The following is a 14565-nucleotide window of genomic DNA, read 5'->3' as shown; positions in this document are numbered from 1 at the left end:
GAAGTATCAGCAGCATCAATAAAAGAGATATTGGAGCACTGCTCTCCCAAATCTGACATCGCATTTAACAACCAAGCATAGCACTTCACAACCTAAAGTGGACAGATGCACATAATGGCCTCGCAGATTTGAAGTCCTGAAACATTTCAGAACTAGGCAGAGGATGCTGCTTACAATTGATGGACTGCACCTTGATGAGCAGAGGGGAGGTATATTTGCCACCCAATAGCACAGTCACATGATTACACAGTGATGAAACAGTTTGGCCTTTAAGGGAGCCATGAATCACCAAAGAATGGATATGGTGACAACATGAAAGAATCAGCCTGCTGATACAGCATTGAAGACTATGGGATATGTTTAGTATACAGTTTCTTTTCCTCATGTAGTTTAGGGAAGAACTGAGGTAAGTTGACTGATCAATCTAAGTGGAACTTGGACATGATTTTGGGCTGGGACTTTGCATGAGGTCTTAATATCACTTTGTCTTTGTGGAATGAGGTACAGAGGGGTTTCCCACCTGAATGAAGCTTACTCACTCTCCAGGCCAAGGTAATAGCAAGCAGAAACTTTTAAGGGTGAGCTTGTGCATAGAGTACAGTGCTCAAAAGGTGAGAGATCTGTGAGCTTCGGGAAGCTGACAGTGAAGTCCTATAATGCAGTAAGTTCTGTGACTGGTAGGTAAGCATGCATCAGGTCCTGAAGAAACTTCAATACTGTCAGACAGAAGAATACGGAAAACGGGAATGGAACTGCATGGGAGAGTTATACAACATAACACTAGCCCATTTAATTTGATCAAACTGAAGGACAGAGTCTTTCAAATGCATAACTGATCCAGCTTCAATATCAAAAACTTCAGGCATTTGGCAGAGTAATTTTTTCCTCCTTTGGACAGCTTCCTATTTTGGGCCAAGATCTCTTGAAGGTGTCAAGAACTGACCTTTTTCATAGTACTCACCTAGCCAGGGTCAAACCTAAATCAGATGCAGCGGTGCAAGGTCTAGACAAAATATTGGTCTTTGAATCTGTGAAAACAGGTCCAGCCAGAATATGGAAGCTTAATTCAGGGGTTGTTTGGCTATCTGCTGCAAGTTCATCAGCCAGAAGTGTCTCAACTAGTAGCATGCTCTGAAGATGAGCCCGTTTCATTCTTGTCTAGCTATGGCCATCAACCCAAGAATTAGAGGCAAGGCATAAAATAATTTGACTCGACTGCAACAAGAAGGTATTCAGCAGGGATCTCAGGCTTCTGCAATAAAATATGAGTCAACTTATATTATTCCTGGTAATGAACATTCCCATTGTTGGATTCCCCTATTGGGGAAATACCAAACTCATGGTTTGTGACTGATTGTTAGCTCAGAAAATCAGTTAAATCACCGAGGGTTCCTGAAAGGTACAAGGCTACCACAATAACATTTATGTAGGCTACTCCATTTCCAGTCCGATTGCCTTCCTAGAAGACTATGTAGTGGGAGTTGGAATAAAAAAACTCCGTTGTTTGCTTATACAATATATTTTCAACACATTGCTTGTTAGTATCTGAATTACTCAGTGCCACAGCCATGGAAGGAACACTGTACCTGCCAGCCTGATAGCTCAGACTACCAAAACATTTATGTGGAGCCCTGTGTCCATAGTCTGATGATGATCCTAGATTGTTCAGGTGGGCACCCTATTCCATCTTGGAGGAGTCAATTACTAATGCTCTGGTTATGGGTTATCAAAGGATACTTCCTTCTGGACACTGCTGTGGTACAAACACCAAATCACTACCACAAGGCCATGAGATGGCATTAAATCCAGGCCATCAACCCTGCTGGAATATTCTTACAATAAAACCAGACAGCCCGCAGCCAGTCAAGACTAGATGCGAGTACCTTTCTTCCTTGCATATGCTGCCAAGAGATGAGGCACTTAAAGACTCCCAGCACTCCCAACAACCCAAAAAGGCAGTAGTTTGTTCTCATAATAGTTTAACCCTGCATGAATCTGAGATACCTCCTATGAGCTGGGTGGATGGAAACGTGGGCTTAAATTCTGCAAACTGAGAGCTATAAAACATTCCTAAACCTGTAAAGATGGGATGAGAGTAGCCAACATAGGTATTTGTTTAGTCTCATATCTTAGATAAAATAAGGACTCCCTTTCTTATTTAGAATGAGGAAATAACAGTAGTAGAAACAGTTGTCTCTGTACTCACAAACAATTTTTTCACGGCACTGAGGCACAGCAATGAAACTACTCCTTCTGCAACATGTTTTTGCTAGAAGGGTCACTGAAGAGAGCAGGTAGGGGGCTGGATAGGGAGTAAATAACAAAAGGCAATGGAAGAGGAAACTGTAGATGACATCTAGCATTCATTCACTGGCTGAAATCTCTCCTAAGCCTAAAGGAAAGAAGCAAGGCAGTAGTCAAAGGTTGGCCATGGGATCTTGGTTGTGTTGCACTTCTCCCCTTGTCAAACTTAGAGAAATCAATAAAAAAGAAGAGAAGGGGGTCACTAGAATAAAGGAGCTATTTCCTAGAAAGGTACTCCAGCTGGCTAGCTTGTGAGCATAAAGATGTTCTTTGCCTTTCGGAGGGTCGATGAGGTCAGGGGTTAGACTCTCAAAGATTTAACCTGCAGCTTTTTGGGAATTGAGCACCTCATAAGTTCTGACACTCAACAAGTCCATACCATCAAGTAGCAGATCTTCAATGATTGCATGGAACTCTAAGGATGCCAGTTACCTGAAATCAGAAAGTCTGCACATCAAGAGAGATGTAGCCAGAGACCAGACAGTGGTGAAGAATTTATCTACTGTTGCTGAAATACTGCCTTGACTATTTGTCCTTCACTAAAAACACCCTCAAGTTATTCTCTGCATTACTACAGGAGCCTAAACAGAAATGGAGTCAACCTTTCCTCATCTAAAAATTGCATCTTGCAAATAAAGCTTAATAATTCACAATGCAAACTATACAGAGGCCTAAAAAGAAAGGCTCTTCTGCCAAAAAGATTGGAGCTGCTGACTGATGGGGCCCCTCTCAATTCTGATCTTCTCCTGAACTGCTGAAACAAGTGCATACATTAAGGCACATGCGAAACTGCTTTAATGTAGGAGGGACTCAGTTCCTTTCCTCTACTTTGGGGAAAACGGAGAAAGGCCTGGGTATATCAAATGTTCTTCATAGAATATTATGCACCCTTGTGGATTGGGAGGGCAATTCTCATAAGTACTGAGGAGCTCAGTTTGACAAACTATTCACAGAATTTCACAGATTCACAGAAGTTTAGGGATGGAAGGGACCTCATGAGATCATCGGGTCCAGCCCTCCTGCTCTGGGCACAAAAGGCTGCTGGAGTCAAATAACCCCAGCAAGGTGCATGCCCAGTCTCCTTTTAAAGATCTCCAGGGTAGGTGCCTGCACCACCCTCTCTGGGAATCTATTCCATCCAGAGTCTGGTCACATGAAATGTGAAGAAGTTTTTCCTTATATCCATGTATGTATACTTATTTATGCATATTTTCCTGGATTATAGATGTTTCAGCATCCCATGTACCAACAATCCTATACTCAGTTTACTGGAATACCCAGAAGTTGCTCATAACTTATGTCTGACCTGAGGCATAAGCCCCATCTGCAGGAAGAGGCTTAGAACTTCTTTAGAGGGAGAAGCATCTCCTTGACCTGTTCTGTCCATCCACATGGTTCTAGACAGGGGACCTTCTCTATCAACAGTGGGCACATCAACATGTGCAAATAATGTAGGAGCAGTTTACTCTCGGGTAAACTACTCAAGAGTAAACTCTCCAGGGCACTTGACTACATGTGTAGGGATGCAAAAGCAGATTTGCTACTCCTAGCAGCAGGCTGCTCCTGCTCCCTGTAGCCCTGCAATAGGCCCCTGCAGCAGCCAGGGGGAGCTCTAAGCTTGCCCTGGGTGCTAGCCCAGGGGTCAGGAGACAGCTGTCTCCTGGCAGAGACTGGAACATTGCTCCCTGCTCCCAGAAGCAGCCTGCTGCCAGGGCAGGCTCCACCACTAGAGCCCAAACAGGGACAATGTCCCCTGCCCTGGCAGCAGGGAACTCCCAGCCCCCGTTTTGCAAGGGTCCAGGCGGGGAGATCCTTCTCTGCCAGCGCCAGTTCCATGGTCATGGGGCCAGCACTGGGAGATCCTCATCTCCCAGTGGCAGCTCCACAGTCGTCAGGGTGGGGCCAAGGATGGGAAATCCTTATCTCCCAGCTTAAGCCCCAGGGTCATGGACCCAGGCTGGAAAATCCTTATCTCCCAGTGCCAGCTCCATGGTCGCAAGGTCAGTGCTGAGAGCTCCTTCTCTCCCAGTGCCAGGTCTATGGTCATGGAGTTGGCACTAGTAGAGAAGAATCTCATGGGGCCATCCCTGCAACTGCAGAGCTGGTGCTAGAGAGAAGGATCTCCTAGCTCAGGCCCTGCAACCATGGAACTTAGGCTGGAAGATAAGGATTTTCCAGCCCCGGCCCCATGATCCCAGAGCTAGGCCTCCCAGGCAGGGGGACACTGTCCCCACCCGGGCTCTGGTGGCGAAGCCCGTCCTGGCAGCAGGGAGCAATCTCCTGCCCCCTGCTGCTCAGCAAACTGGGAGCACATTCCAGTGATTCTGACAGTACCAGAAGGAAGAAGGAAAAGCATATCCTCAAGGACAAACATCTATACCAAGAGGGGCTCTTTGGTCAATGCATAAGTTAGTGGCAAGACCCCTTTCAGTCTTGATGTCAGCACTGGTATCACCATTCCTTGGTTTTCTATAACCACTAGTGTTTTCCTATCACCCTTCAAACTTGAGGCTGTTAATGGCTTGCCGTTGGATTCAGGGTCATCCTCCCAGGACAGATGCAATATCTCTTGGTAACCTGCGCTTACCGATACATTGGTCCATCACAGAAGGGTTCAAGGTCTCTTTGCCAGGAGGTCAATGCAGAGGATGCACCACTGAAACTTTCCATGAGGAAAAGATGCCTGTTGTGCAGAAGCCCTCTCTATTGGTGCAGACTTGGCCACTTCCTTGAACCTTTCAATCTCCAGGGAGCTGGAGGCACACCTGATCAACAGGACATTTGTAGAGGGATAGCCTCCTTGGTTTCTATTTGGACATCACTTCCTTTTGCAGGGTCCTGAGTCACTTTTCATGGATTACTCCAAGGAGGCCTGTGAGACTCAAAACACTTAACTTCTGGGTTCAGGATGAGGAGGAGCAATAAAAAGAGCTCTTATTTTGGATGCATCCTTCACCATGACAGAAAAGATGTCACGCCCATAAGAAACAAACTGTTGCATGAAAAACAGGATTAAAACTTGAGGGCTTAAAACTTGCCCTTTCCAATGCTCGTGTGACTTCAATCCTCTTGTACAGATTGGTCTTCCCCTGCAGTCCATTTTTATATTGGACATTCAAAATAAAGTAACGTGAGAATCGTAACCATACAAGTAAAGAATATTCCTTTCTTTACAAAAATTGATTAGAAGCTCAGACAGAACACCAAAGTGGGTCACACCCAGCCCAGGTTCCATCTGGCTACCAGGTGCAGTAAAATCTGAGAGAGTCGCATTTATGCCCACACACACAAGTGCGTAGCAGCACCGTGCACAGGTGTAAGTTCATGTAACCAAAGATATTCTGAGCTTGTGTACATGAGGCACATGTGCACCTACAGCATGATCACCACTGACACATACTCAAAGAACAAAGCGTTTATGGATAAACATTAGAGGAAGATCTAGTTGAGGAAAAGGTAAAAAAACACTCCACAAAACTGACTGACAAAAGCTTTTCTCTTTCTCACACAAACACACGCACCCAATCTTCCTTAACACGTGATTCTACTGTCCAGCACAGCACACCTATAACAACATATGCAAAACAAACATGAACACAAAGCAAAAGAAAAACAAGGGCTAAAGGAGGCAAAAGAAATAACATCCAGAGAAAGAAAGAAAGTGACACACAATTCTGTCTGTTTCCTCTATGCCCACAGGGACTGCCATTTGGTGGGAAAAAAGGAATATGTATTTTATTCTTAATCTTCAAAAGGACAGCAAGAGCTATTCCCTTATTTTATTTCCATGCCTGGGTCCACAGGCTCTACCCCAATTTTTTAAATAAGAATTAAACACAATGCACAAAACTATTGTTTTGCTTGTGCAGGGAAGAGGAAACACAATCAAAGGAAACACATAGTGCAAAAAGCTTCATGCTCACATATTCTTGTTAAAGATTTCCTTCCTACCTGACTGTGCATAAATTTCAAGTTAATTCCTTCCAAGGTGACCTGGAGAAGCCCTCCTTCCCCAGTCTTCATATCCTGCACTGGAAACTCACCACCCAATTCAGGGCCTGCAATATGGTAAGAGAAGAAAAGGCAGAAAGGCATCAAACTAAACAGTGATTGGCACCAAGAGAAACATACAATACTTTCTACCAATCACCCAATGAAAGAAAAATACTACTTAACACACACAGCAAAAGTGTACTGTTACTTCTTTGACATGAACAATATGAGTACTTGATTACAGTCCATCAATGATAGACTTCTGAGCATACAGGTGCATTAAAAAAACTGCATCCTGGTATTTGTAAAACACTATTACAAGCAAGAGAAATTAACAGAACTCCTCACTACATGTATTTCTCATGGCCACATATTAAGAGGGCTTTTCTCAGGAAACAACTTTTTTTTTTCCATGATAAAACACTGGGGAGAGAGAAGTGCAGGGTCATAATGTCCTACATAGCATTAGCCTTCAACAGAAGCTGAGTTAAAATGGAGCAAATTTAAAATGGATTCTGAAGCCTTAACCCTTCTGCAAATTTGGATAAACATAACAGCATCACCTAATCCAAGCCAATCCATTTCTTGTCTTTCTTGAGACTGACACCTTTATATATGATGAGACTGCTTGCAAGCCTGTGACCCAGGGAGTTTGACTAGTGGCAGGTCTACTCCCTGATAGGGACACCCACATTAGATAAGTCAAAGGACAAATGATGGGCAAATAGTTGTCCCCCATTCTTCCAGATTTGGAGGTTGGGAATGAGGATCTGACAAACCCTCTCTATCAAAAATGAATACTCTTGCCAGAGGAACTGAGGGGAGATCTCACCAACCCCCACATAGTGTCACCACAGGGTGAAAATCAAATGCAAACACTTTTAAACACTTGTGAAGCAAAAAAAAAGTTTGTTTCCTTTCTTTCAAAAAGACCATCTAGGAAATTGTTTTTAACAATGGACTTTAAAATTGTTTCTGTCACTTCAATAACATCTCTAACGTGCTCAAAGCAGGATGTTAAATAACTCTGAAATGCATCTTCAATGCTACATTACTGTCCAAGTCTTAAAACAGTTTCCAAAGATATCTGACAAAGTCTAAAATGGAAAAAAACATGCTATAGTAGTTGATATCCTGCAAGTTAAAATCAGGCAGGTCCAACACTGGGGATAGAGAAAGTGGGTGCTCTCCTGAGCCCCACTGACAAGCTGAACTTCAGCTACTTAATATGCTAAAATGAGAAACAATTCATTCTCAATAATGCTGATGTACTGAATATGATAACAAACATTCTCCTGGGTACCTCACTTGTGGCTTCCACCAGTAGGATTAAGGTAAATGCATAGGCATGGCTGAATTAAGGAACAGACAAAAAAGAAACATGTCTGTAGCATGGCTCCCAGGGCCAGGTTCTGATTTCAGAATCTTATGTATCCATTTAATGAAGACAGCTGAAAAGAAAAGCTTAAAAATGTGAACAATGTAAAGGATGCAGTGATGCCACCTGACTTCAGACAGACTCCAGCAGAGGGAGGAACAACATCTATTAGAGCCAGACAGAAAACTTTGAAGCTCCACATTTATTAGTGAAGTGCTCTTGTTGGGATGGAGGCTTGGCTGCCCTGCTGGGCTACATGGCAAACTCAGGTGACACCAGGGGTCCAATCCTTCTCAGTGGCCTTTTGGGGGAAAAAGGAAGGGCACTTGCCAAACATCACTCACTCTGGGCACTAAAATAAAGTAGCATTCACCACAAGTCAATTGCAGATCTTCAGACAATTATCCGTCTGTTCTTACATGTTTTGATGAGAGTGAAATATATAACAATGTTGAAATCTAAGTCATCAATACCTGGGCTGTGCTTATGTTCCATTTAGACTGATGGAACAGTTTATAGCTCTCAGAGTTACTTTATACAGACTTGGGCAAATATTGTTGCATCATTTACATTCAGTTCCCATCTCAAAGCATTATGTTTTCTCTGCAAACATAACTGGAAACTTAACTCTATAAAAGAGAAAGCTGAAAAAGTCTAGAGAAGAAAACAACAGGCTCAAAAAAAGCACACACTGCTGTGAGTCCTGGATCTTTTTATAGCTCAGGGCACTAGTGATTTCACTAGGGGCAAATGAAAATAAAAGCAGGACCTAGTGTAGCTACTACCAGCACAAGAAGCCACTAGTGCACTGCTTGTAAAGAAGGCAGGATAGATAGTGTAGAAAAGTGTAGGATTTCATGCCCAGAAAGAAACACTGTACAGCAGAGACACAGCTATCAGGAGCCAACTTTTTATGAGAACTGAGATCATGCAGGGATAGTGATACCACTGAATTCTCCTGAAAGCCACATCATTATCAGTTAACTAGCACCAGATTCTGAACCTAATTACAGCTGTGCAACCTCACCATTTCCAATCAGTTTGCAGGTGTAAAACTGCAGGAAGTAACTAGTACTGCAACAAGAACTTGGGACATCCTTTTCAGTAATGCAAGTATAACTGCTCAGTATTTACCTCTTGTTCTGGAATAAGAGAAGCTTTTTTGGTTAATATATATTCCAGTATACAATTTTTTTATGAAATGTTCTAATTGTTGGTGTTCTGCAAAGACCTGCAGGTTAATCACTGCTGATTCAATGGAACAATGGAATTCATTACTCCATCATGAACATAAAGAAGACAGGAATAGCCTATTAAACTACATCCTAGCTCTCCCTGGCAGACAGGTCCTGAAAGGAAGAGCATAGAAGCAGTGAAGCATGAGGAGAAAGGAAGGCTGAGCTTGGTGGTATTTGTTTGGAATTACTGTACAATTTTCCTGAGGAATAAGTTGCACAGAAGAGTGATGCTTGGACTTTACAAGTGTATAGTGTTTGCTTGGAGATGTGAGCAGTGCAGGCCAGGTAAAAATAAGAAATGTGACATCTATGCAATGAGAAAAGGAACAGCAGCAGCACTTAAAATTACTAAAAGGCAATGCATTCACACAAATTATTAATAAGGAGGTTGGCAGATCACAAATGATGCACCATGTCCCATCCACCCCTGCCAAAAGGCCACCAGCTTTTACCTGGTTTAATGCTTTGCTGTCTTGCTGCTGCTCGCTCCATACTGTCTTTTACACAGTAGTACAATTCTCGACACTGTAACACAAAAGAAGTTAGATAATGTGTTTTTGCACCTGACAACAGAGACAGCAGGACTCCATGGAAAGCATAGTCCCACTGGTGCAGCACACTGTCTAGGGAAAGCTAAGCTATGGCATAGCTGCTACGTGGCATTTATGTTAAATTTGCAGACTGAGTTGGGAAGAAGTTCCATCACAGCTAGGTGGCATAGGCTGGTGCTGACCAGAAGACATTTACACAGAAGCAATCTAAGCAAATTTAGTGGATTTCTGAGAATAGACTGGGCCTCAAAGCCATCCCATTCTGCTCCCCTACTCTCCCTCCAGCAACCTCAATCCTCAAAAGAACTTGGTCATATGTATACAAAGTCTCCTCCCATGAGGTAGAAACACTTATTAATGCCACACCTGTCCACATTCCCCCTTTATTGCCTCTACCACTTCAAGGATACTTAACTGTACACTTATAACCAAATGACTATATAAGATTCCAGATATGTAAATGAGTTTCCTAAATCACTACACTGTCCTCTGCTCCCAGGTACCCCATGCCTTTCCTGTGTTCTGACCTTGTTTCATATAAATAATAAGGTTTAATTGTTCAATAAAATGTATGCATGTTATAAAGAAAATTAGCAATAAAGCTTCAACAGTTTGCATGTAGTTATGCAGCTTTGGCATTCTGTTATTCAGGCATGAGTTTTTTGGGGTTTTTTTCCTAGCAAGTTTCCCTTATTTATCTTGATCTAAAAATCAGCACAAGGCAAAGATAAGGGCTTTCAAATTAAAGGCAATATAGACAACATGGAATCTACAAGTCCAAACACACGGGGCCAACCCCCACCCCCCCAAAAAACATGACCTTTCCATAGGTTCTCTTTTATTTGCTCTCTCTTTCATGGCAGATCCAGTGTGGCAACAAACTCTTATTACCAGGTCACATCTCTATGGTTTGTGCTGCTTAGCCATAATATATCGGAGTAAATATGTTCCTCAACTCTATTAGCTCATCCATGCTTTAATAAAGAGAAGACCTCCCCAGCTGAGCAGAACAGAACTAGCTATTAGATACTGTCTGTACTTCCAAGTACAAAAAGATTAAGTAAACACACACACGCACTTATAAAATACTGTCATCTCAGAACAGGCAGTAAATAGTACAGCACAACCAGTGTGAACCATTATTGCCAAAATCAGGCAACAGTGCTGCTAAATGGCCACTGCAGTTCAGTAATCATTACCAAAAGCAAATCCTAATACTGTGATTAAAAAACAGGGCATGTAACCCCATGCAATACCAAGGACTTATTCCTCTCTGCTTCCTCTCAGTAGCTGAACAAACCTTCTTGGTGTAGAATTTATTCAGTTGCGTCTCCTGGCCATTCCTCCTCCACAGGCACAGCACTTTTGTTTTGGGACAGTACGTCATGTTGATCAGTTTCTCATACCACCACCGTTCATACACGGTGCCAATGTTACTTCTCAGCACAATGCAATCATCACACACCTGTGGAATAAAGAGTCTTAGAAGGGAATCCTCAGACCACTTATAAGTAGTTAGCAATGCTACTGTTCACTCTTGTCCCTACCTCCATGAAGAAGATGTCTCCTGTTGTATCTGTCCCAGCATGCACTACAAATGTCTGCTTCTTGATGTGTCGACTACCGCTGGGTCGGACAGCAAGCTCTCGAACACTCTAAAGAAGACGGAAATGTGCAGTTAACAATCAACTTCTATCATTAATTTCCCCAATTTTATGAAATATCTAGTAGTTACATTTGCTGCATCTTTGCTATGGAACAAGATGTTCTCTCAACTCGAGCCTTATTTCAAACTACTGCTCTCAAATTAATCTAACATGAGTGGGAGCAGCCACATTGAAATAACACTTGAACTGTTGTGTGTACTGACACCATGCTCATTTGTGGGTGGAACTAAAATGTCTGTGGCACCAGAACAAGCTCAGTTGCCCTGTAAGGTCTTTCACAGTTAATTGAGGGAAGACCAGTTCATATTTTCTTGGCACGCAGCTGAACGTGGAAGACTAGCAGCACTTGAGCAGAACTAGCTAGCACCCAAACTGTAGAATGATTGTGCTATTGGTTAGTTAGTACAGCTAGTCAGCTTCAATCTGTACTCCCTAATGAGCCATAATCGAAGGTTTTATACAGTGAAAAGGCTCAAGTTAGGGACAGAGCAAGTTATACTTTGAATTAACTTTACAATGAAGACAAAATCTCCAAAGAGTCCCATACAGCTCACTGTCAGAAGTTCATCTTTATTTGATTTCATTCAAATAAAGAACCTAACACTAGCTAAACAAAACACACATATAGCACTGTCACACCTACAGGAGGTACAATATCAGCTAGTGGCTTCCAGCCGCTGGTCTGCACAGTGCTTCCTTGTGATCCACAAGGTAAGGCAGCTAAGTGATGCTGCTATTTCTACATCCCCCGACCCCCATATGCCCAAATTTCTGAAAACATAAGCTTGGACTGCCATGACAGCTTTTGATTTTAGAGGAGGAGCTACCTTCCTCAAGTGTCCCAATACAAGAAGTGCCAAAAACACGAGTGAATAATAGTCAAAGAACTGTCACCATCTATAGTCACTTTTGAACAAGACCCACTGTTGAAAGGGCATTAGTGGTGGTGGCTTAGGGACAACACTAATGGATGCAGAAATGGTAAAGGGAAATGGCAGGTCAGAAACAACCTGCTCCATTCATCTCAAACCAGGGTCTACCGCAATTTTGCAATTGGGACCTACTGCAATTGCCTGTGGCAATTCTGCAGTAAACAAACCTGACATTTTTCTAGCAGGGCATGATATTCAGCAATCCTCTCCCACTCCAACAATTGCATTCATCATTTTGCAATATCCAGGTATTTTTCTTTTTGTCTCCCTACCCTCCCAAAACCGTTTTGCTCTTGTTCTTCAAGCTTTCCTCAGAAGACAAAGTTAATTGGTTTACAATGCCTGTTACCTGCCGAGGACTGCCTGTACATGATTTCACACTACTCTTCTATTTGAATCATCATAGGATTTCACTGGTACTGGGGTAACATAGTAGCACAGCACAGTCAACAGTTTCAAAAAGGCCATTATACTAGTGGTACAGGATGCTTTGTAATTACTTCCTTGTCCTATAAAATGTATCTTCTCAAAAAGATAAAAGGGCATGTTGATTGGCAATATTCCAGTCAAGTAAACACAGGGACTCAACACCTCTAGAGGCCATGGAATAAACTTCCCCTGTTGTCTGCCCTCCCAAAATAGGCTAGAGATTAGATGTCCTCCAGTTTTTCTTTACTCACAAGGTTGGTTAGCTTGTCTAGCACCTCATTTACTTGCTGACTATGCACCAATCCAATATGCGATTTTCCCATCAAACGGCGAACCTTCTTCCTAATGTCATTCTTGTTCACCTAGAAGGTAAATGCAGAACAAAGTTATTTCCCAATCACAAGCAAACAATAATCTAATTATCTTGGCTACAGTGCAGGAGAGGATAAAAAATAATTTCCTTAATCACCATCTGCTTTGCTTTCAGCCAAGTGAATCTTCAGGCAAAAGATGAGTAAAAAGCTGTTGAAATGGATACAGTCTCTTCCAGAACTCAAGGAGACACAGGCAAGTAATACAAGTAAAAAGAAACCACAGGACTGGGTGGCAGAAGAGAGATGCGTGTTTTTTCACATTTTTGAGTAAATAATATCACTAAAAAGACAGCACTGCTACTCAACCGCATTTAGTATAGAAATATTTTGTTGGAAATGGCCTGAAGGATGTTCTGTGAAAACCACATGCTGTACTGCTATTTCCAAAAGTAACATGCATCACGAATCCATAAATACCAAAGATACACCTGCACGGTTATACAGCATTTAAGGCCCTCTGATTTTCATTAACTGCCAAAACGTACATAAGTAACCAAATTCCTGCAGGCTGAGATGAAATTGCATAAGCCCCACCTTTATATAAGTGGGCAAATAAAAATTTGCTGCTAATCTGGAAAAAGATCCCAGCAAATGGTGCTTCACCTTCATCATAAGCATGTAGCAAATCATATTGTGTAGTAGTGTAGCCAGTAAACGGTCTTCATCATCCTCTAAACGCTTTCTGTCATGTTCTCCCAAAGAAAGATACCTATACAAGAAGCAGATGTGAAACAGTTATAGTTGCCTTTCCTCTGATTCATTTTAACAGTGTAAAAGAACAACGTACTGTTCACAGTAGACAGAAGGAAAGAAATCAAGACATTACAGGAAATAGGCATTTCCTAGTAAGAATTGTTACTGGGCAAGGCGCTCCAGTCACTAACTGAGAGTAATAATCCATTCGTCTGCTAGGCCCAATAGGTACGTACCCTTCATAGTCCACAAAGGATCATCCGTTTCCTCTCTTCCCCAGCTGGAGACTTGCAAAATCTGCAACCGCTTGAAGCCACAGGGCTGCCTTTATGCAGCAGCCTCTCTCTATACAATAGCAACCCCTGCGCCTTCCAAAATTTGTTTCCCTTGATCTATAGCAGAATCAAGCCTATGCAGGAAGAAGTGGTGGCTCTGAGCCTGGGGCTCTCTTCACTCTTGCACAGTTAGGGCATTCAGCCGAGGGCGAGGAATGATCCCCAAGTCCTGGGCTGGTAACACACTTTACATTAAAACAACCACTAGTTAAAAAAAAAAAAAAAGAAATAATCCTGAGGAGAGACAGGAACACATATGGCTCCTCTTAACCAAGTGCTGTAAACACTAAGCTACAATGTCCTGCTTCTTACTTCTTCCTCTTTCTGGTCCCATGGGACTTGGCTTACCAGCCAGCAAAGAATGCAAGTTCACCAGGAGGGAGCTCCTGCTAAACTATTCTATGGCTCAGTGAATAAGACACTCTCCTGAGACCAGGTCATAAAAGGAAGGCATCTAGTAAACTGCAATATCTACAGGATTAAGTGTCTACTAAACAGGGATTTTTGGACTGCAGTTTGGGACTTTCATACCTGAATTCTCCCTAGGGTTTGTTTTAGTGACCAAAGCCTTTTTTTGGATCTGGCACTAAGAAGCCTAAGTCTGACTTCCAAAACGTACTTAGGCCTCTTAGTTTGGGACAGATATTTAAAAAGCTTGAGCCTGAATTGAT

General features: G+C 42.5%; 1 protein-coding gene across 24 annotated transcripts in view; it reads right to left on the bottom strand.

Moving 5' to 3' along the window:
* MADD (MAP kinase activating death domain) overlaps positions 1 to 14565 on the bottom strand; it is a 113987-nt gene that overhangs the window by 13647 nt on the left and 85775 nt on the right. For all 24 annotated transcript variants that reach the window (XM_019551549.1, XM_019551548.1, XM_019551550.1 and 21 more), the window contains 6 exons: positions 13470 to 13575; positions 12744 to 12854; positions 11012 to 11119; positions 10765 to 10929; positions 9366 to 9438; positions 6256 to 6362 (listed from right to left, as the gene is read on the bottom strand). In XM_019551549.1, the coding sequence (XP_019407094.1) occupies positions 6256 to 6362; positions 9366 to 9438; positions 10765 to 10929; positions 11012 to 11119; positions 12744 to 12854; positions 13470 to 13575 (670 nt within the window). The remainder of the gene's footprint in view (positions 1 to 6255; positions 6363 to 9365; positions 9439 to 10764; positions 10930 to 11011; positions 11120 to 12743; positions 12855 to 13469; positions 13576 to 14565) is intronic.

Source organism: Crocodylus porosus, unplaced genomic scaffold (assembly GCF_001723895.1).
Source record: "Crocodylus porosus isolate Cpor-Errol unplaced genomic scaffold, CroPor_comp1, whole genome shotgun sequence".
Lineage (NCBI taxonomy): Eukaryota > Metazoa > Chordata > Crocodylia > Crocodylidae > Crocodylus > Crocodylus porosus.
The sequence above is the reverse complement of the archived record's forward strand: the minus strand, read 5'-3'. Positions and strand labels throughout refer to the sequence as shown.